Source organism: Elephas maximus, chromosome 1 (genome assembly GCF_024166365.1).
Source record: "Elephas maximus indicus isolate mEleMax1 chromosome 1, mEleMax1 primary haplotype, whole genome shotgun sequence".
NCBI lineage: Eukaryota > Metazoa > Chordata > Mammalia > Proboscidea > Elephantidae > Elephas > Elephas maximus.
In genome coordinates, this window is record NC_064819.1 from 26,553,849 (window position 1) to 26,577,468 (window position 23,620).

Sequence of the window (23,620 nt, forward strand, 5' to 3'; positions counted from 1 at the left end):
TTCTGATTTTTCAGAGGGTCTTCTACTCAGCAAATGCTAGGCCAGGAAAAACATAAACAGCCCTTGGAAAGAATCATAATCCTGCAAAGCATCCTGGATTCCTCTCTCCCCTTTACCCACCTCTTTCCAAATTGCCCTGGGATCTAGAGCCCCTTCTCCACCTTCATGGCCACTGCCTTGGTTCGGGCCCTCGTTGTCCCTCTCACTGGCCTTCTGCGGTCAATTCCAAGCCATTCTGTCATCACCACTTCTGACCACCGAAATCTTGCTATATGTGGCAATCAGTCTAAATGCAGATTGGACCATCTGATTAGCTTGCAGAAGGTTCTTTATCGTTCTCTAATGATAACTAACATCACCTCAGATTGGAAAAATCCCCAAAATGCCATCAAAACCACTAAAGAGAACGCAGCTCATTTATTTGAATTATGGGAGTGGCATTAAGACACTCAGGGCAACTCTTAACAAGAGAAAGGAGAGATACTCAGACAGAAGGAGCGGCTTAGCCATAGGACTACAATGCTACATGCCCCTCTACTTAGTTTGGGGATCAGCATTCTTCAGGGGGCAACATCTGGTGGCTGGCCAAGCAGTCCACTGGACTAGAAGCGGCATTACCACCAGCTCGCCTGGCTTCCCCGCCCTGCCTCAGTACCATACCACATCTTGCTGTACAAGTTTTGCTGACTCCAGACTCCAGCTCCACATGAGTCTTTGACTTGCATACTTGAGGTTGAGGAATTGGTGCCTAGTAGGTTTGAGGTTTCATCAAGAGAAAAAGAGGGAACTGATGTGATTTCACTGAGTAACTATTTTCAGTACAAAAAAATTCCCATATTTATTTTTTTTCCCTTTTTTGAAATGGCACTGAGGAAACACATGCCAGACTGCCATGAACAGGGACTGTACTTTCCAAACAGTAGCAAGGACTAAAAATAGAAAAACTTGATTTGCTCAAGATGTATATAACTTCCTCTCCCATTTCCTTCCCCCATCACACTGAGTCAGTGCACAGAAGTGGTACATGGTGAACCCTTTACAATGCTTACAACAGCATCAAAACCATTGAAAGGGTGATAAACCCACCAAGAGTACATGCCCCATAGACATTTCCTAGGGAAGTCCTATCGCCAAGTCCAAGAATGAACAAGTCAATCAATGCGCAAATATCAACCAAGAAGCCACTCTACATTCCCTCAATGGGATAAGGGCTATATAGGAATATGAGATGGGATTCAACCCTCAGGCACTTTCTAAAAAGGGAACAAACAAGAAAAGAATGGAAAGAATACAAGCCAGGGAGTCCAGAAACCTCCAATCAGGGTTGGAGCCAGATCTCCTACTCACTGTGTCATTCTTGGCAATTCATTTAAGAAATCTGGGTGTCTGTTTCCTCACTGGAAGAAAGGTGGGCTGGATAAGGACCATCTCAAATCCGAGGCTCTAGGATCTGTGATTTTAAATGATTTCTACAGGTCTCCCCCACATTATATTTAGAAACATAGTGTGGGGCAAGACTGTTGATGTTGTTAAGTGCTGTCCAGTCAGTTCCAACTCATAGTGACCCTATGTACAACAGAACAAAACACTGTCCTGTCCTATGCCATCCGCACAATCGTTGTTATGGTTGAGGCCATTGTTACAGCCACTGTGTCAATCCATCTCATTGAGGGTATTCTTCTTTTTCGCTGACACTCTACTTTAGCAAGCATGATGTCCTTCTCCAGGGACTGATTCCTCCCAATAACATGTCCAAAGTTTGTGAGACCAAGTATCATCATCCTCACTTCCAAAGAGCATTCTGGTTGTACTTCCAAGGCAGATTTGTTTGTTCTTTTGGCAGCCCATGGTATATCCAACATTCTTCACCAACACCATAATTCAAAGGCATCAATTCTTCCCTGGTCTTCCTTATTCACTGCCCGGCTTTGACAGGCATGAGGTGAATGAAAACAGCATGGCTCGGGTCAGGCCCACCTTAGCCGTTTAAGTGACATCTTTGCTTTTTAACACTTTTAAGAGGTCTTTTGCAGTAGATTTGCCCAATGGAATGAGTCGTTTGATTTCCTGACAGCTGCTTCCATGGGCGTTGATTGTAGGTGCAAGTAAAATGAAATACTTGACAACTTCAAGCAAGATTAAGGACTATGAAATAATTGTATCATTCCACAAAGAGGCATAACTTAAGCGGCAGGAACATCCAACAATATTAACAGTTACTGAGTCTTTACTATAAATCAGAGACTTTTTGATACTCTATGTCCATCATCTTATGTTGTTGTTATTGTTAGGTGCCGTCGAGTCAGTTCTGACTTATAGCAACCCTAGGCACAACAAAACGAAACACTGCCCGGTCCTGAGCTATCCTTACAATCGTTGTTATGCTTGAGCTCATTGTTGCAGCCACTGTGCCAATCCACCTCGTTGAGGGTCTCCCTCTTTTCTGCTGACCCTGTACTCTGCCAAGCATGATGTCCTTCTCCAGGGACTGATCCCTCCTGACAATACGTCCGAAGTACGTAAGACACAGTCTTGCCATCCTTGCTTCTAAGGAGCATTCTGGTTATACTTCTTCTAAGACAGATTTGTTCGTTCTTTTGGCAGTCCATGGTATATTCAATATTCTTTGTCAACACCACAATTCAAAGGCGTCAATTCTTCTTCGGTCTTCCTTGTTCACTGCCCAGCTTTCACATGCATATGATGCAATTGAAAATACCATGGCTTGGGTCAGGTGCACCTTAGTCTTCAAGGTGACATCTTTGTTCTTCAACATCATCTTATATAATCCTTAAAAGAACTTTATAAGAAATTGTTCTTATTATTCCCATTTGCTAGGAAAGTTGGGTAACTTAAAGGCACACAGCTGGTAATTGACAGACCAGGGCTTCTGCACTAATACCTGGGCTCCCGTCACTACATCATGTTATGTGGTCAAGAGAGTCAGGACGCAGAGAAGGGAGCGATTAGAACGTGGCAGAGGTGTGAGGGGCCCATGAGGAAGACAGTGGGACTTGGATTAGGCTTTTAAGAAGGGGAGGATTTCTGATCAATTGAGAGAGATGGCATGTGAAGCCAACAATGAAGACATCAGCCTCACAAGAGCAAGAACTGCAAGGAGCACCATGGGTGATAAGATGTACTTTATAGGATGAGGTAGGTCATGGAGTACTCTGAAAATCCACCAAGAGAAGAAATCTAATGTTGGAGGCAACACAAAGCCATTGAAACAAAATCACATTTTTTGATGACTAATGGATCACCGTGGTTTCAACCAACCAGCCACTCCATGGGAGGAAGATGTAGCAGTCTGCTTCCATAAAGATTACAGCCTTAGAAACTGTGGGGCAGTTCTACTCTGTCCTATAAGGTCACTATGAGTCAGAATCAACTTGAAGGCATGTAACAACAATTGGTCAGTGGTATGCAGCTAGAGGGCACCCTGAGTGGTGCAAACAGTTTGCACTGGAACTACTAACATAAAAACGGTGGTTTGAGCCCAGCCGGTGGCACTGCAGAAGATAGTCGTGATCATCTGCTTTTGTAAACATTACAGCCAAGAAAACCCTATGGAGCAGTTCTACTCTGTAATACATAGGATTGCTATGAGTCAGAATCAACTCGATGGTAATAGGTTGTGTTTTTTTACAAATGCAGTTGGAATGGAAAAAAAAGAAAAGATCAAGGCAATGATATGTGATTTAGAGAATAAGCTAGGATGACAAAGCTAGGATGGAAAAATGAAGAGACTGCAGCAAACTTGGAAGTCACTCCAAGCCTGCTGATATGAAGCATTGGTGATAGATGGACTAAAGAAGCAAGACATATCAACAATGATTATGGAGTTTTGATTTTGGGAGATTAGAAGATATGGCAGTATCTCAAGCAGAATAGAAGCCTTGGGAGACGACAATGAGTAGAACTGGAACATACTGAATGTGAAGAGACAGGTTTTCCCTGTGTAGAGATCCTTTGGAGAAATGGCACAATAGTAGTCAAAGGAAATCACAGAGCCAAGAATCATAACCAGTTCACATCACTGTAGATAAACAGAGATCGACATGGACTTTATGAGAGTCATGACTTCTACTGAGAGAAGACAGAATGTCAAAGGGAGACCACCGAGAGGGAACATAAATGATTAGCCCATATAAGAGCTATTTCAGTAGAGAGAAACACTGTGGAACGGGTGTGGGTATCTCATTTAATGAATCTAAAACTCTGAAATATTTCTCTGCAGTCGTCATGTCCCAATACTGATTTCTATCCCCACTGGGTCAAAAGAGAATTACTTACAGAGGAAGGAACAACTCAGAAAGGGAAGGTGAGAATGGTTACACAACTTGAAGGATGTAATCGATGTCGCTAAATGGTACATATAGCAACTATTGAACTGGTGTATGTTTTACTGTGTATATTCTCAACAACAACAAAATAAATAATATTTAAAGAAAAAAGTTAAAAAAAAAAAAAAAAAGATCTCTCCATGCCCCACATTAAGGCTCTTCCAGCTGCAGGTCTTGACCCATTGGTGGGCTGTGGAATCAATCTTCTGAGTTTTGGCAAGCACTTCTTTATGAAATACATAGACTACAATAAAAAAGGGAGTTTCGCATATGGTAAAAAATATATATATGTAAATATATTACTACAGTGTCACTGTATGGCTTTCAGTGAGCTAAAAGGAAATGAAAACAATCCTCTAGGCACTTCTCAGCTTATAAAATGGCTTGTTGTAAAATGATAATAAAAACGATGGAGTCTTATGTATGTATACTGTCAAGTACTCTTACGTGACCATTGCCATCTTTTCTATCCAACTTCACAGACCATCTAACTCTAAGCCAGGTGCTCTAGGAAGTTCTCACACAGGTCTTCAGAACCCAAAGCTTTCGCTCTGAGGTGCTCATAGTATAGTAAGTCATGGCTGGAACCCATAAACCTCTAGTCAGAGGACAATTTGTCATTCTCTTTTCAACATCCACCATATCATCAGAAAGGCACCATTTAAAGGCCGTGCAATTATTCATGGCCCTTAATATGAGGACGATATAATTTCTAATAGAAAGAATTAAAACTCAAGGATATTGAAATAATCTTAAAACAATTTACTTTTAAAGATAAATCCTTAATTTCCTGATTGAGAAAGCACTGTCGCCTGGGCTATTTTCATCTGCCCCTCAAAAAATCGCAGAAAGTAGGAGGCAAAGGATCAGTATAATAGTTTTAGAGCTGAAGAAACTGAGACATAGCTTTAAGTGATTATCGACTCCAAATCACATAATGTCTTGATGTATCATCTACAGTTCAAAAGAGAAGGTGGTTGCAGGGCAGGCCCAGACTCCTTTAAACACTGTGAGAAGTACAGGGAAAGGAAGGAATTTCTCAGCTACTCCTAATCTGTCTTTTTTCCCCTCATAAACCAGACGCTTGACTCAAAAGTAACAGAAAAATTACATGTCTTACAAGGCAGATTCTCTCTTGTATCACCTGTGTCCTTCCTTTTTTAAAAAAACTGCCATAGCAAGACTTTTCTCCCATGCACCACTGACTTTACTCGTTTCCCACCATAATAAAGGGTTTTAGCATTTCTACTAAATGTTACTGGCGAACTAAATACCAAAACAGACATAAACTTTCGGAAAGAATTCCGTTTTGAAGGTCTGTAAACAGCAGTCTGTATTTTCCAGTCCAAGTGCATTCTTTCAATCTGTGAAGATACAGAGAATAACAAAGAAAGAGGCGGATGACAATATTGCAACAGAGATTTCTATGACAGAATTCATAAGAACAAGCGTTTCCCAAATAATGAGGCTCCTTGGAGAGGAAAATGACAACCAGAGCTTTGTTCCCTTCACTGAAAAAAGGGTTTAAGGGAAGAATAAACAATAAACCAGGGAAGGCAAAGAGAGAGAAATGGACGGGCATGACTCAGAAAAAAAATGTTGGACTTGATTCCTGCCTGGGTTGCCTAATACCATGGAAACCTGGAATGCTGCTTAATCGTTCTAGGCCCCAGTCCTTTCACTAGCACGGTATCGAGAATTACCCTATCTTGCCCTACTCATAAGTTGTTTAAAGGATCAAGTGAAATAAAGTATATGAAAGCCTTTTATGTAACAACAAAAAAAAAGATTCCATTTTGGGATTTAAAGGCGGAGAGATCGTGGATGGGCAAAACTCACAAAAGATCATAATAACATAAGGATACTAATAGTAGCTTAACCCCTCAAGGATTGGTGTATGTATTATATACAATATACTTTAAGTTATCCAATACACAGTTGTTTAGAACTGCATATATACTTGACCTTTGAATGAACCAAGTAAAATCAACCATGCACCAAAAAAAAAAAAAAAAAAAAAAACCCTAGAACATTAGAGTTTCAAAGTACTATATATTTAAAAATAAAACATAAGTCAATGTCCTAGGTTTTTGGTCCCGGCATGTTCAATTCTCTCTTATCCCTTCTTGCAGAACAAGTTGTTTTGTGCCCATGTTGAGTGGATTATGTAAACTACAGAGGAAATAAAGGATTTGTGAGCCCAACAGGACTTCCTTACCAAATCCATGGATAAGAAGTACATGGTGCGAGCTGTGAGGGGATTGGCCAGAGAATATGCCAGAGGCTAGGATGGAAGATGTGCTTATTTCTACTAAAAAAAAAAAAAGAAAGAAAGAAATCTCTCTCAGTGGCCCCTGGACACATATTGCTGGTGACTCTGGCTGCTTTTTTGAGAATTTAAAATGAGTCACTTTCCCCCTTTTGTAAGGGAATTGGTACTATGCCAAGAGGCTTAAAAGTCCCCAAAATGCATTTCGTTGCTGTCCATTTAAGAATAAATTACTGCTGGATGGAAAAACACTTAATGGACAATAGATAAGTGGTAATGTTGGTGAAGCACAAGACAGAACACAATACTGGGGAAGCCAGCACAACCCGTACAAGGCAAGGCTGTGGTAGCTCCACAGACACATGCAAACGCCCTGAGGGACCGAATTGCTGGGTTGAGGGCTGTGCGGACCATGATCTCGGGGAGCATCTAGCTCAAAAGGCATAACATAGCTTATTAGAAAATGTTTTACATTCTACTTTGGTGAGTAGCGTCTGGGGTCTTAAAATCCTGTAAGCGGCCATCTAGGATACTTCACTGGTCTCACCCCTTCGGGAGCAAGGAAGAATGAAGAAAACTAAAGATACAAGGGAAAGATTAGTCTAAATGACTAATGGACCACACCTACCACTGCCTCCACCAGACAGAGTCCAGTACAACTAGATGGTGCCCAGCTACCACCACTGACTACTCTGACAGGGATCACAACAGAGGGTCCTGGACAGAGCTGGAAAAAAACGCAGAACAAAATTCTAACTCAAAAAGAAAGACCAGACTTGCTGGCCTGATACAGACAGGAGAAACCCTTAGAGCATGGCCCCCAGACCCCCTTTCAGCTCAGTAATGAGGTCACGCCTAAGGTTCACCCTTCAGCCAAAGATTAGACAGACTGTGGAACAAAACAAGACTAAAAGGGTGCACCAGCCCTGGGGCAGGGACTGGAAGGCAGGAGGGAACAGGAAAGCTGGTAATAGGGAACCCAGGGTTGAGAAGGGAGAGTGTTGACACGTCGTGGGGTTGTTAAGCAATGTCTTAGGAGAATGTGTATAATAACTGTTTGATGAGAAACTAGTTTGTTCCGTAAACCTTCATCTAAAGTACAATTAAAAAAAAAAAAAAATGCTACATTTATGTTAAAAAAAAAAAATAAAACAAATCTCTGCTTCCAGGATGTCTGCTTGTTGTGAAATGCAAACAAGTTGCTTCATGTCTTTGAGCCTTATTATTACTATTATTTTTTAATTTGTCAAATTATATCTGTGTTCTTTTACGTCCTAGGATTTTTATAAAGATCAAATAAGAATGTAAAGTATTTTGCAAACTGTAAATCACCACAAAGTTACAAAGAGGTGATACTTCACTGCCAAGGCATTCAATTTAGAGCTGTAAGAGACTGGAAAGATAATTTAATTCAATCATTCATTTTACAGAGGAAGTTTGTGAAAGCATTTCTTAAGCAAAAAGACAGAAAATCCCTAAACTTATATGAGAGCAAGGGACGGGAAAGGTGGTGGAAACACACAGACAGCGATGACTGTGCCAGAAGCTAGCATAGAGACCCGCTAGCCCAGAATATCACGGCAGTAATAGCATCAACAGCAAGCATTTAGTAAGCCTTACGATGTACCAGACAGATGCATTGTTCTTTACATGTGTTATCTCTTTGAAATCTCCCAACAACCCAAAGAGGTAGCTGTAATAATTATCCCCATTTTACAGATGAGAAAACTGAGGCACCCAAAAGTTCAATGGCATAGCCATGGTCATACAGCTAGTGAATAGGGAGCCAGGTGTGAAACCAGGTGGTTTGGCTCCAGCGTTGCTGTCTTCACCACCACAGTATGCTGTCCCACAAGCTTACTTGGCTTAGATGGTGGAATCAGAGAGGGTGTTTCTGTGGTGGTCCTCACAGAAAGGTGACCAACAGCAAAATGTAGCAGCATCTGAGCTGACTTCACAGTGCCACAATAACAAGGGGAGGGGGCTCTTTGGAAAGGGGAGTTTAAGGTAGTTAATGAAGTCTAGTTAAAGCTGTGCAGGAGAAAGATGTGGCAGTCTGCTTCCGAAAAGATTAAAAACAAACAAACCAAACCCATTGCCATCAAGTAGATTCCAACTCATAGCGACTGAGTAGAACTGCCCTATAGAGTTTGCAAGGAGTGCCTGGTGGATTTGAACTGCCGACCTTTTGGTGAGCAGCCATAGCAGTTAATCCCTATGCCACCAGGGTTTCCACCGTAAAGATTACAGCCTTGGAAACCCTATGGGGCAGTTCTACTCTATCCTATTGGGTCACTATGAGTCAGAATCAACTAGACAGCAATGGGTTTAGTCAAAACAGCGATGGAATCGATTACTGAGTTCATCCTTTCTAGTAAAAAAAAAAAAAGGCATTGCCACAAGGCAGCGGAACATAGTCATTGAGAAGCAGAGATGAAAGAAAAGGGTAGATGGGGAAACCATGGAGGAGGAAACTGAAAAGGCTTGGGATCTCAGCTGCGAGAGAGCAGGGCTGGCTACAGCCTGCTGCTGGCCTCACTTGGCTTACTGGCATGTAATGTGGAGGCTTTGCTACCTGCCTATGGATCCCCATAACCGCAGCCTTGGCGGATGGGCTAAGGCCTGCCAGTCTGTTCTTGGTCTGTGTCTCTAAGTAAAACCCTTTCACTGGCCTGCCTCCCCTAATCACACACACAAGGTGAAGACTGCCTGCAGAAGACCTATGGCCACCTTCTCTTTAAAGAACTATCTATATATTCCTCATCTAGGTAAACGTTTGGTATGCAAGCTAGCTAGAAACACGAGAACAGCAGCCCCAGAGTCACTCCCAACTGCATGTTGTTGTTGTTAGGTACCGTCTGGTCGGTTCCGGCTCATAGTGACCCTATGCACAACAGAATGAAACACTGCCCAGTACCAGTCCCAGATCAACTAGGGATTGCTGACCCAAAGCCCAAAAGAAACCACGCAAAGGGCCAGGAAGAAAGGGGCATCTCAAGCACCACTTTGGTGTGTTTCCATGGCTTGAGATATCCTTATCGTCTCACCATGCAGAAAGGACAGGCTCTTCAGGGAGGATTAAAGCTTTTGCTGGTGATTGTTTTTGCTCTGGCCACACAGTTCACAATCTCCGCTCCTACCTTTGTAGCCTGGATCTCCTTAATTTTTATTTTTCACTGAGGTTCCCATGGGTATCAGCAAATAAGTCACCAAGGCACTCAAAGAAGTCTATCAAACAATTCAGTGCTTTTTACAGGGGTTTCCCACACAGGCAACATATTTTGCGCCTTATAATGTGTTAAAGGTACCACCTGGCATCTGACAACAGATCTGGGAATGTCACTCTTACATTTAAAATTAAAGCAAACACCTGCAATAAACTGTCAATGGTTCAGAATAAAGTGAAAATTCTACAGCCTGATATATAAGGCATATCAACACCTACTTTGCACTTTTCTTCCTCTGTGTTATTTTTCTCATTACTTTATTGCTGAAACATCTATTCCTCCATCTGAAAATTAAGATCCCACCCAGCCATTAAAGTTCAGTTCAATTTAAATAATTTCCAAGAATCTTCCCTGGGTATCCCCAGCCACTGTTAATTTACTTACCCACTCCTCTATCAGTAACACAGGACTGGGTTTATGCCTCTGATCTAAGCATGATGTTTAAGGCATATTTTGCCTTGAAATACCTTGATCTGATTTATGTACTTATCTCCCCAATTTGATTCTGAACTACGGTATCTGATCCACCCCTTTATCCTTCAACATTGTCTTCTCCGGAACAGTCACCCACAGATATTAGGCCAAATTGAAAAATATCGAGAGACTCAAACATCAAAAAGGGACTTGCGTGTATGCTTTCCAGGCCTTGTACATCTGAAATTCTATGAGACATTCTCTGTCCTTGAAACGGTCCTAACCTGCACGGGCTGGTTGGAAACAGAAAAAAATTACCAACCATATCATCAGATCAGAACAAAGCCAACTGACTCAGGGCACCAGGCCAGTGATGTCAGGTTCTAAGGCTCTAATCCCTATCAAATGTAACTGACTTATAGTAGGTATCCCACAACACTGAATGAATGAGTGGATAAAGACTAACCAAATTAATTGACTACTAATGATCCCTCCAAACCACACAGGCCCTGGGGTCAAGTAGATCCTGACATAAAAGTGAATTCCTCATCCTTTCCCACCAAAATGAGAATTCTCAAAACAAGAGTTCTTTTTTTTAATGCTTTGTTATTATTTTTCCTTTTTTTAATTAATTATGCTTTAAGTAAAAGTTTACAATTCAAGTCAGATTCTCATACAAAAATTTATACACACATTGCTATATGACCCTAGTTGCTCTCCCTGTAATGTGACAGCACACTCCTCCTTTCCACCCCAGATTTCCCGTGTCTGTTCAACCAGCTCCTGTCCCTTTTTGCCTTCTTATCTCGCCTCTGGACAGGAGCTGCCCATTTAGTCTCATGTATCTATTTGACCTAAGAAGCACTCTCTTCCCAAGTATCATTTTAAGTCTTAGAGTCCAGTTTAATCTTTGTCTGAAGAGCTGGCTTCAGGAATGGTTTCAGTTCTGGGTCAACAGAGAGTACGGGGGCCATGTCTTCCAGGGTCCTTCCAGTCTCAGTCAGACCATTAAGTCTGATCTTTTTACTAGAATTTGAGTTCTGCAACCCACTTTTCTCTTGCTCCATCAAGTTGTATTCCCTCTCAGGGCAGTCATTGTTGGTAGCTGGGCACCATCTAGTTCTTCTGCTCTCAGGCTGATGGAGTCTCTGGTTTATGTGGCTCTTTTTGTCTCTTGGCCTAATATTTTCCTTGTGTCTTTGGTGTTCTTCATTCTCCTTTGCTCCAGGTGGGTTGGGACCAATTTCAAAACAAGAATTCTTGACACTAAATATTCATTTGCTTTTCGCAAAGACAAAAATAAGGTGATGGCATGTATCAAAAACTCAGGGAGCCGAGCAAAACTCCCACCGCACTTGACCCTTTACAAATTTAAGTATGTGATCCCCTAGTCTGAATCTCAGAGCCTCACAGGTTGATGGAGGACTAGTGCAGAACTATGTACACAGGCCACCTAGTACAGTGGGGAGAAGGTCATATTGAGGCATCCAGATTCCTCAAATTCAGTAAGAGCTCCATCAGAAACTATAGCCTTCACACCTCTTTGGGTCTCAGTTTCCCCACTGGCAAAGAGAGGGGGTCAATTCATTCAGCAAGTACTTTAAAGGGCCGTTACTAGATGCTTGGTGCTAGGGTTGGACGAGATGATCTCTAAAGTCTCTTTCAGGTCTGAAAATCTTATAATTCTTATAGTCACACTTAGTAGACATTCTTTTGGCTCTAATTTGAAAATCTGGCTGGAAAGATAAACAGTCTTCTACATAAAAACACACATTTACCAGCTGTAATTTGGACTTGGCAACATGAAGTTTAACCATGGCTGAGAGGAAAAAGAGCACAATTCTCTCCAGTGATCATATTACTTTAGGTGGCATTATAAAAGGTGGTGCAAATATCGTAGGGCTAAGCCACTATCAGACCCAAGTCAGCACTACATAGGGCTGGACATGTCCATTACCTTTTGAACTTGCCGACAATCTTCCATATGATGAGTCTCAAAAAATAACACGCCTCTCCCTACCACACTTGTCCTTTCCCATTTGGCAAGCACCATTCTATTTTTTATCCTTCTCCCTCCTGTTTTGCAGTGAATGTAAGCCAACATGGCAACAGGCTTTTTGTTTATTTCCTTCCTTTTCAAAAATAATGCCATGTCTACAGTACAGTTATCAGGACAAAGGCCACACAGAAAAAGACTTCTTGCGATTCTGTGAAAGCCCCTTGTTTAATTTTTTTCTTAATGGCACCCATTGGCAAAGTCTTATTATTGTCGTTGCCATTTTTATGTAATATGAGTTCTTAATAACATCAAAATATCTCTATAGTCATTGTAGCTTAACAATTTCAAATCCATCTGTATTTCATTTAATTATAAAAGGCAGGTATATTTACCTTCTTTTTTATTTATGAGGAAATTAAGACTTAGACTCTATGACCTGCTCAAGATCGTACAGCTAGAATAACCTGCTCAACTCATGTTCAAACACAAGTCTTCTTTCACTAGGACGATCTTTGTAGAACTAAAGATTAAAAATGCAACAAAATAGTTTCCATAACGATCCAACACAGAAAACAAGCTAAGTGAATTGTTTAATTGTGTAAATTAAACAATATGCAAAGACCCACCTCCAACAAAACAAGAGCAAATGTACATAAACAGCAAACTTCAAGAGTTCTATTTTCTTTTCCATTTTTCATAAAAAAAACTACAAATAAGGGAAATTGATTACATTATTCTTATTTGCCAAGGGATCTATCAGTTGCATAAAATAAATATTTTACCTTGGAGGACTCCTGGCCATTACTAGCATCTTTTTTTTTTTTTTTAAATAATTCTACTAGCTTACAGCAAAATAAAATATATAGAAAATCTGTAATGCATTTATCCAAGACATGAAATTTTTCATAGCCTTTAAAAGACCTAATCCTCAAACTGAATTGGAACTTACTGGTTACAACTGGAACTAATTTTAACAGATCAATAACATACAAAGCTTCCATTTCTTAAGATGGACTACATGAAAATGTACCCTCAAAGAAAGCCATGTGGCTCATTCCCTCCTCTCCTCCTGTAAGTTTTTGTTTTATTTGCACCTTCTCAGTGAGGTTGTCTTCAACCACGCCCACCCTAGGTAGGCTGGACACCCTCTACTACCGGACCCCCTCTACTACCGTGCCCCCCCAACCGTGGCACCTAACCCATTCCAAGGTACTCTGTAACGTACAAATTTTGTTTACCTCCATTCCAAGTTCCACGAGACAGAATTGTGTATGTCTTATCTACTACAGAATTCCTAGTTCTAGAACAGTGCCCAGACAGGAGTGCAGATTATTTTTTGAATAAATGAATCATTTTTTCCCTTGTCTTCACCAAGCTCAAATTTAGCAGAAAGAAAGCCAGACCAAGGACTCAACCATTTAAGCAGTTACTTCTTATGGTTTTCCATTTTAAAATTTATTATGGGAAACTTTATATATATGTATAAAGACAGACTAAGAGAACAAACTTTCATACACTCAACAATTATCAATGGATAATTTTTCACCTATGTTTTCACTCAGCTGCCCCCTATTCTTGTTATTTTGATGCAAAAACACAGATACCATTACATTTCATCCATAGCTATCTCCATATGTTTCTCCAAAAGACACACCATTACCAAAAAAAAAAAAAGCTCCAAACCCATCAACGACAACTCATAGCAACCCTGTAAGACAGAGTAGAACTGCCCCATAGGGTTTCCAAGGAGCAGCTGGTGAATTCGAACTGCTGACCTTTTGGTTAGCAGCGGAGCTCTTAACCACTGCACCATCAGGTCTCTAAAATAACACATCTAAAAAAATAACAATAATTTTATAGCTTTATCATTTAGTTTTCCTTCCTGACATAAATGACAGCTTCAGCTTAAATCATGACAACTAGTTACCAGTGTTCCCATCTATCTATCTATAATCACAGTCCGAGAACTTCTTCTGTTGTCCCTTCTGACCCCAGTCCTGAGTTACTTTGCAATCAGCACTTTCCAGAACACAAAAGTTCCAGGTCATCCATACATTTTTAACAAGTGTATCCCTGAAATCACTCAGAAGAGAAAACCAGGGGGGTTTTGCTGTTGCTTTTGATGTTGAAGATGTTGCTGACCAATTAAGACTCACAGTGATTAACCAAAGCCTTAAAATACCAGCCTTACTCTTTAGAATACAAGAGTATTGGATAGGGAAAAAAAAAAAAAAAGCAATGAAAAAGCATGATTGTGTGCTTCAGAATAATAAGAAAACATGGACTTCTCAAGTGCCTTCCCTAAAAAACGGCTCTCAGTTCCGAAACAAAATCAGCAGGCAAACGGATTTTCAGGGCTTCAGAGTGCAAGCCAGCAGAACTCTGAGAAGCCTGAGCTGCCATTTTGCCTCAAAGTGCCTTCGCTCTTTGTCACTGTAAAGCTCGATGCAGGAGCTGGATAAATATTTATTCACCACAGAAACAACCTCTGAGCTTACGACCTTCCTAGCATGGCATATAAACATGACTTCGGCCATAGATCTTACCTGCACTCCGAAAGCACCTTCATCAAGCGGTGGTGGAGGAGGGAAGTTTCCAGAGCCAGATGGAAGGGCACTGGGATCATCTATAGGTGGAGGTGGGGGTGGAAGAAAATCACCTACAGAAAGGAACCACACACATGGAGTTAATATGCATGCAATTTATAGTACTCTTTAAAAAAGCATATTTGCTGGCATGTTACTACTGCTGGGCCATTGTCTTTGACATAATTTTCTGCTTTGGACAGCAATTATTCCCCATCTTAGTTCTCTTCAGTTTAATTAGTAGCCCTAGATTTTAAAAGAGGACCAGATTTGATACTGAGAAGACAAGTAAAAGCTAATCTTGCTTCTATTTACCAGGAGCAGGGAAGGTGCTTGGCTTGAGGGGTTACTGAGGTATATGGCATTGGTGCTTACCCACAATGAATTTTACAATCAAGCAGAAAAAGAAGGAAAAAAAAAAAGTATACACAAGTAAGGAAAATATAAGATGCAATTTATTAAGATGCACAAATGCTTCTGGATATTAAGATAAAAGAAAGTTGATGTCCAGCTGGAGGAGCAAGGAGAGCTTCACTGAACCATTTAAGTTGGCCCTGAACTCTAGGATGTAAAGACCAAGTTCAAGGTATAAAAACAGGGGAATAAAGGCACGGAGGTGAGGAAATTCAGAGCACAGGAGATAAAGAATAAGTTACAATCTGGCATAAACATGGGAATGTAAAATAATAACTACTGGGCTATAAAAATTGGAGAAGTGATGAAAATAAGCTTTTAGGTAGACTGCACACCTAGCAAAGGGTTTGAGTTTTATCATGCACGCAACAGAGACTCATCCAGGATTTCTAAAAAGGAGACACTTGGTTACAACTATGATTTCCTGAAAGCAAATCTGAAAGTACATGCAGGACAGATCAGAAAACACTGGAGTAAGAAACAGTAGATTCGAAAATCTACACAGACTGTAAGTAGGAAATAAGGAACTTTCAGGACGCTACCAAATGTTGAAATCCACAATCCACAAGAACAGCCCTGAACAACACTGAAGTTAGAGGTGTTGAAAGAACATATCTAATCCCTAAGGGCTGAGGTATAAACATATGCTTAAGAACTCTACAGGTTTATGGTGTGGAATCTTTTACAATATTTACTGCATGCAATTCTTTTGGGAAAATGAAAACTCCAATTTTATTTTTTAGTATTTTCTCTGTGTCTTTTTTTTTTTCTTTTCTTTTAAAAATAATGTTTTTGATGCACTGGGAAAGTGTTGTCCTCTATGAAGAAGCAGCTTTCCTTCCATTTCAACTGTTCCACACATTTTAGTAGGACAGCCATCTTTAATATTAAATGAGTTGCTTTTGGATTGTTTCAAAATATCACAACTTGGGTCTCCAGAAAAATGAAAGTTGAAATAGCACAACAGAAAGATGGATAAGTTGGTTTGTTCTGATACACTTTTGAAATGGTCCACTTGGCCTCCATTTGTCTTATACATTAGTTTTGGGATATGATATTACCATATTATTCCTATTTTATACCCACAGGATTAGAAAGGTCCAATAACCTCCTACTTTTCAGAGTACATGGATTTGGAGACATACTTTGTCCACGTCCTTATTAGGGTTATAAATCTCTTAACTGAATTTCATACTCTGGAAAAGTACCAGACAGTACATGTTTCATGCATCCTTCTGCATTTTAAACCTTTATTAACTTCACTCAGTGCTTCTAAACCTTGACTACATGTACGAATCACCAAGTATGCTTAACTAAAAATGCTATGCCCAAAATTCCATTTCACATCAATGCAATCAGAATCTTGAGGGTGGTAAGAAGGGGGTGAGCAGGAGGGGCTTGACATCAGTATTCTTTTAAAATCCAAGTAATTCTAATGTGTTGCCAGGACTGATAAACCCTCATTTGGCCTTTAGTTGGCCAATGACTACAATAAAAAACACTTAACACCTGTTAAATTAAAAAAAAAAAAAAAAAAAAGCACTGTCACCAAGTTCTTTTTTGCCTTGAAAAGTTACTATGTAGGAGAAGAAAGCTCACAAGGACATATTATGTGATCATGAAAGTAGGTCTAGGTTGTTAGAGACTTGAGTGTTCAACTCTTACACCCCAAAGTTGAGGTTTAAATGCTCTGTCTCAATGTATGCCTTCTTCATACTCACTTTAAAAGAGGATTTCTGAACACCATCTTACACTTCATCAGATTGTGTTATGTCATAGAGAATTGCCAGAGCATCATACAATACCAAACCTAAAAGAAATCTTAAAGATCATCTTATAAAGGCAAAACAGAGGCCCACAAAATCCACATGAACAGTCTCTAAAATCTCTCAGCAAATTATTCCCTTCCAGTTACATCTTCCTTTGTTCTGTTTCTTTCTCTCGCAGAACCTACATGTAGTGAGGCACGGGTTGGCGATAATCAATGGAGGGTGAAAAAGAACAGATAAGGAAAATGCAAAGTATTTTTTTGAAGAGCTAACTTGAAAACAACATAAATTTAGATCGCATATTATAAGTAAGATTAGGCAGAATTTGAGAAGTCCTCGTCATAACCTCATAATTATTTGCTTTATTTAGCGCAGTTACTAAGGGAGGCCAAAGCTTTCAGTTCTTCAAGCCCAATCATCAAAGGCTTCCTACTGCATTCTTTAGAACGGAGCTCACAGATTACAAAGATGTGGAGGAACAGGAAAACATCTAGACAAGAGAAACAAACACAATAAAGTGATAGGAAAATGGGTCTCTGGAGGAAAGCACAAAATAGTTGGGATAGCTGGAATGAAAAACTCTATTATCCTAAATCATAGTAAGGGTTGATATGAAGATGGATAGTTCATCATTCCAACAGGCAAGTAACCAAGAGGAAATGCTTCTAAACTACAGGAAGAATAAGGTCATCCTAAGAGAGAAGGTGGAATTTTCAAGCTGTAGGAAGATGGCTAAGTAGAAAGAAAATACACGTGGTTTAGGGAGAGGGTGAGCAACCCTTTCCATCTATTTTTGTTTTGTTTTATTGTGGTAAAAATATAAACAACAAAACCTTCACCATTTCAACAATTTCCACACGTACAATTCAGTGGCATTATTTACACTCTTCATGTGGTGCAACTTCTGTTGCTATCCTTCCCCAAATTATTCCACCATTATTAACATAAACTCAACGCCCCCTAAGCAAAAACTCCCTCTTTCCCCCTCCCTCCCACCTTTGGTAACCACTAATAATCTCTGGTTTCTACATCTCTGCTTTTTTCATGCAAGTGAGATCAGGTAAGGAGCCCTGGTAGTGCCGTGGTTAAGCAGTCAGCTGCTAACCAAAAGGTCAGCAGTAGAACCCACCAGCTCCTTCACAGAAGAAAGACCTGGAAATCTGCTTCCATAAAGACTTACAGCCTTGGAAACCTTATGGGTTCTATAGCGATGCTATGAGTCAGAATCGACTTGACGGCAATGGGTTTGGGGTTTTTTTTTTTTTTTTTTTTAAAACAAGAAATCATATACTATTTGTCCTTTTGCAACTGATTTATTTCACTAACGTAATGTTTTCAAGGTTCATCCATGCTATGGCATGTATCAGGCCTTCATCTCTCATTATGGCTGAGTAATATGCTATTGTATACCACATCTTGTTTACCTATTCATTTGCTGATGGACATTTCATCCATCTAATAGATTTTTGAAACCAATGAAAGAGAGGCCATTTGGCTTAGATGCTTAGGTGAAGGCCCTCTTGGAGAAAAACAGTGAAGAGAAGAAACTGCATTTCCTCCCAGCTAGCAATTCTAAGCTGTAGACTTCGTATGTGCATATAATCTATCCTCTCTGCCTTGATGGGAAAATTCAAATGGAACTCCCAGACCCTGTGACCCAAAGGGACACTGAAGAAATCAAGCAGGGAGGGCAAAAAAAGGGCATGCCATCAGGCAGTTGGGGTAGTGCCCAAAAAACTAAATCCATCACTCTTGGGTCAATTCCAACTCACAGTGACCCCTACAGAACAGAGCAGAACTGCCCCACAGGGTTTCCAAGAAGCAGCTGATGGATTGGAACTGCCAGTCTTTTTGGTTAGCAGCCGAACTCTTAACCACTGCACCACCAAGGCATCAAAAGGTATATATAAAACCCAGGTTAAAAATAGTGATTTTAGAGAAGGTGAAGAGCCACAGACACCTGGCTACAAACATGGTTCCCTTCTCATCCATTTCCTTGCCAGCCAAAACATATCTACTTACGAAGTACACTTACCACTCAATTTCCATGTAAAATGATTTAGTCAAAGTTACACAGCTAGGGATATACAGGGCTGGAAAGGGAACTTCACTCTGCCTTGGATTATGAATCCAGTTGCTCCAAAGCACCTCAAATCTCAGAGCTATATCCAAAAGGCTTTTGCTTTGTGCCAGAGGTAGCCCCATGAGGCAGTTGAGGAAATAAAATATTATGTCCCTGTTTCCAACCACTAGTTTATGCCCATTTACTTCATAAAATAGCCTGTTAGGCATAGTATTAACTTGAAAAGGGAATGAGGGGAAGCTCCTAAAAACTCTGATATGCATATTTTTCTAACGAGTTCACACCAACTCATGGTGACCCCTTGTGTGTCAGAGTACAACTGTGCTTTGTAGGGTTTTCAGTGGTTGATTTTTTGGAAGCAGGTCACCAGACCTTCCTTCTGAAGCGCCTCCGGGTAGAGTCAAACCTCTAACCTTTCAGTTAGCAGATGAGCATGTTATAAAAAGACAGCGACACTGAGAAGCAGCTGGGGCCACAGCCAGGGTACAAGACCTGGCAACCTGGAATGAGCTGAGTTTTAACCCACTGTAGTTACCCCAGCAACATAGGCTAGGCATAGAGGAAAGCACCTATGTAAATACAGAGCTTGCTTATCACTTCATGAATTAAAGGCTTCGATATAGGAAAAAAAAAAAGAAGAAGAAGAATTTACATGCATCCAGAGTGATAAATCCCTGGATATGCATAATTGGAATGAAAAGCCCAAGGAAGCAATTCAACTCAGAACATCACTGCAGCTTGGATTCATTCACTACAGTGAATAAAATGAAAGCATTATTCCCTTTCTTCTTTGTCCAAACACCCATGTAAACCAACACATGTACCCAGGGATTTAGACAGCCCTCCCCTTTGGTGCCTATAATAGATCTCTAACAGTTGATCACATTTATGTGTTAACAGGTCACCCTCCCCTAGTTAGAACTCAAGAGTTTCTTACAAATAGAGCCTACCCATGACTTATCTTTATATCCCCACCATGTGGCATACGGCTTGGGACAAGGTGCACACTCAGTAATTGTAGGCTGACTAACTGAATAGAGAAGAAGCCAATCTCTCTGTGGCTCAATTGATAATATATTAGAAAATAATAAAATGACCTGATGCCTTCGACCAGTGCTTCTCATATGTCACCGCACATCCAAATCACCTGGAGACCTTGCTAGAATGCAGACTCTGATTCAGTAGGCCTGGGGTGGGGAAGGGGGAGTCTTCATTTCTACAGTGATGCATTTCTACAACGAAGCCAGATGATGCTGCCGCTGCTGGTCCATGAACCGCACGTGGAGCAGCAAGGCTCTCTGCCCTTCCAGCTGGCAGCTGTTGAGTCTCCAACTTTTTTATGTGCGTTTTTTTTTTTTTTTTAAGATTGAGGGAAATCTAAACTTTAAATTATATATAAAATGTAAAGGGAAGTGTAAAATCAATCAGGGACCTCTAGATTTAAGAAGAATTTAAATTATGAGGGGAGAAGAGATTGGGTTGAAAATCAAAACAAAAAAGAAAAAAAAATTAAAGGAACTAATATTTTTATTAACGTCATGGTGACCAAACCATAAGCTTCAAGTAAAGACGTTTATTCACTTCCCGTAACAGTAACTAATCGAGAAAAGAACTAGGTTTGAAGACAAAAATGATATAAAATTTCAAGCCCAGAAACTTAAACACAAACCCCAACTCTACTTTGGGAAAGGCGATGTTACCATCTCAGGTGTGGTGTTTTCCTCTCCTGTAACTATATTCACTTCATGCTGTCACTCTGAGAATCAAATCAGCTAAAACAGTGGCTTTGAGACTTTGGACACAATGCAGAGTGACAAAAACCTTTTGTATCATGATGCAATGCATATATATGAACACATGTAAAAATATATGCACACCTGAAACATGTATGGTTTCATGAAACCCTACTTACTACATATAATGCACACTGAAATTGTCTATGTATTATGTATATTTACTTTGAAAATACTGGTGTGAGCCACTAAATTAATTGAGGGACTGATAAATGGGTCTCAACTCACAGTCTGAACATCACTGAGCTAAACTATATGAAAGGGACTTACACAGTGCCTGTGTGGTACAGGACAACTCTTTCTTTTCACTCACGCACAAGATGGCAACTGAGTCTACACGTGATCACTCAGCAGAGGAGACCAACTCTGAGAAGAGGAAACTCTGTGAACAAGGACTTGCAGGTTGAGGAAAGAGAGCATGTGAAAATATGACAGAAACATTGCAGGACTGACAGTCTCTATAAGGTGACTGAGTTATGTCACAGCTGTAGCTCTCTCCTCATAGATTTTAAAAAAGAAACCAAACCCGTTGCTGTCAAGTCTATTCTGACTCATAGCAATCCTCTAGGACAGAGTACCATAGGGTTTCCAAGAAGCAGCTGGTGGATTTGAACTGCCGACCTTTTGGTTAGCATCCAAGCTCTTAACCACTATGCCACAAGAAGCGGCTGGTGGCTTGAACTGCCAACCTTTTGGTTAGCAGCCAAGTTCTTAACCACTGTGCCACCATGCCTCACTTTCTGCCTTACTAACCTATTTACCATCCATTGGTTGTAACTAAAATATGATAGAAATTGCCTTGGTTGACCCAATATCTCATTCTTATCAGACACGAAGTACTTACATGCTCTCTTCCAATCCCACCTCTGCTCTTTGACAAGGCAGGGGATGCAAATTTGACTGATCCAGCGACTACTACAAGGATGTCGGCTTTAGAAAGCAGTACCCAAGGGAACGTTTCCTTATACTTTCTGTCTCAGACTAAACGGGGTCTAGCTCCCAGGGCAGACAAGCGAACTATCGTCTAGAACATTCCTTTTGGCTTCACAGAGCAGGATCAGAATGTCAAGCTAGGGTCCTTTGGAAGCTGCAGCTCTTTGAGCATGCTGGCCCTCAAGATGTGATGCTATGAGAAGGGATTAAAAATCCTGCTTATTCCTGGAGCCTGAGTCTGTGGGCCCTCTCAGTATGAACAAAGAGCCCTGTTCCAGAGGGATCAAGCAATCATGGAGCTATTGACAAAGCAGCCCCTTGTCTCCCGTCTTACTCCTGTTCTTTGAGTGTATAGCCCCATGGAGAACTCTCTGGGAGGAGTGATCATTAATTATCAGGGCAAGGCTTGGGCATTCCTAGTAGCTTGTCCTCACTGCCATCAAACTAGCAACAACGTGCCCCCTTCAACTAGACGTTCTCATCTTTGAATGAGAAGATATGTGACCTTGACCAAATAACTTCAATTAGTTTGGTTCTCACGATAGACATTTTTAGAGACCAAGCTCTAGCATACATTAAAAAATTAACCTGTGTATTTTTTTTTCCATTTTTAATCTCTATGGCTCAGCTAAGGAGCCCTGGTGGTGCCGTGATGAAGAACTTTGCTTAGCTAAAAAGCAAACAGTTGATCCTCATAGTACTTAATTTTCTAAGCAAACAAGGTCATTCAGAAGGAAGGACTAAGATTAAAAATCATGATAAAACACATTGGGGTGGTATAAAAAAAAAAAAAGAAAACCCAGAATTCTCGTGTGCCACTAATATATGAATACGAGTGTTCACAGGTACAACTTTTCTCAATAAAATTTGGTAACCACAATCAAAAGCCCTAAAAATGTTTATAATCAAAAGCCCTCAAAAAATGTTTCAATACCCTGATACAGAATGGTGCTTTTCATGAACAGCCTAAGCAAGTAACTGAAGAGTCTGCAGAGAAGCACATTAAAGAATCTTCATGAAAATGCAATGGAAACAGAACATTCATCAATAGAGCATTGGTAAAAAAATAAATTGCAGTCAATCACACACTGGGAAATTGTATAGCCATCAAAATGATGATGCTGATCTATATCTGACATCTATTTTTCATTCACTGAGTGAATTCTATGTGCCAGGTATTATTCTAGACACTAAGGGGATATACAAGAAGAAAAAATTAACAAGCAGCAAGCGAATACATACAGAAGACAAAAAGGGCTGCCCTCTTGGAATTTATACTCTAACAGGAAGGGAAGACTACTTGAAAATTAATAATTAAAACATCCAAACCCACTGCCATCACCTCAATTCCGCCTCATAGCAACCCCATCGGGTTCCAAGGCTGTAAATCTTTACGGAAGCAGACTGCCACATCTTTCTCCCTCGGAATCACTGGTAGTTTCAAACTGCTCACCTTTCGGTTAACAGTCTCGTGCTTTAACTACTGCGCAACCAGGGCTGAATTAAAACATGCTGAATATCAAATGGTGATAAGTATCATGTAAAAATATAAAGACAGGAAGGGCATAGGGACGACTAGGGTGGTGGTGGGATATTACAACTTCATAGAGAAAAGTTAGGAAATCCCTCACTGAGAAGGTAGTATTTGAGACAAACTAGTGAGTAACGGTTTTTAGTGAGTAACGGGGAAACCCTGGTGGCATAGCAGTAAAGTGCTATAGCTGCTAACCAAAAGGTCAGCAGTTCAAATCTACCAGGCGCTCCTTGGAAACTCTATGCAGCAGTTCT

The 23,620-nt window shown here is 40.4% G+C and overlaps 1 protein-coding gene across 14 annotated transcripts in view; it reads right to left on the bottom strand.

Moving 5' to 3' along the window:
- LPP (LIM domain containing preferred translocation partner in lipoma) overlaps positions 1-23,620 on the bottom strand; it is a 778,646-nt gene that overhangs the window by 411,296 nt on the left and 343,730 nt on the right. For all 14 annotated transcript variants that reach the window (XM_049854166.1, XM_049903764.1, XM_049852891.1 and 11 more), the window contains one exon: positions 14,802-14,914. In XM_049854166.1, coding sequence (XP_049710123.1) covers positions 14,802-14,914 — 113 coding nt within the window. The remainder of the gene's footprint in view (positions 1-14,801; positions 14,915-23,620) is intronic.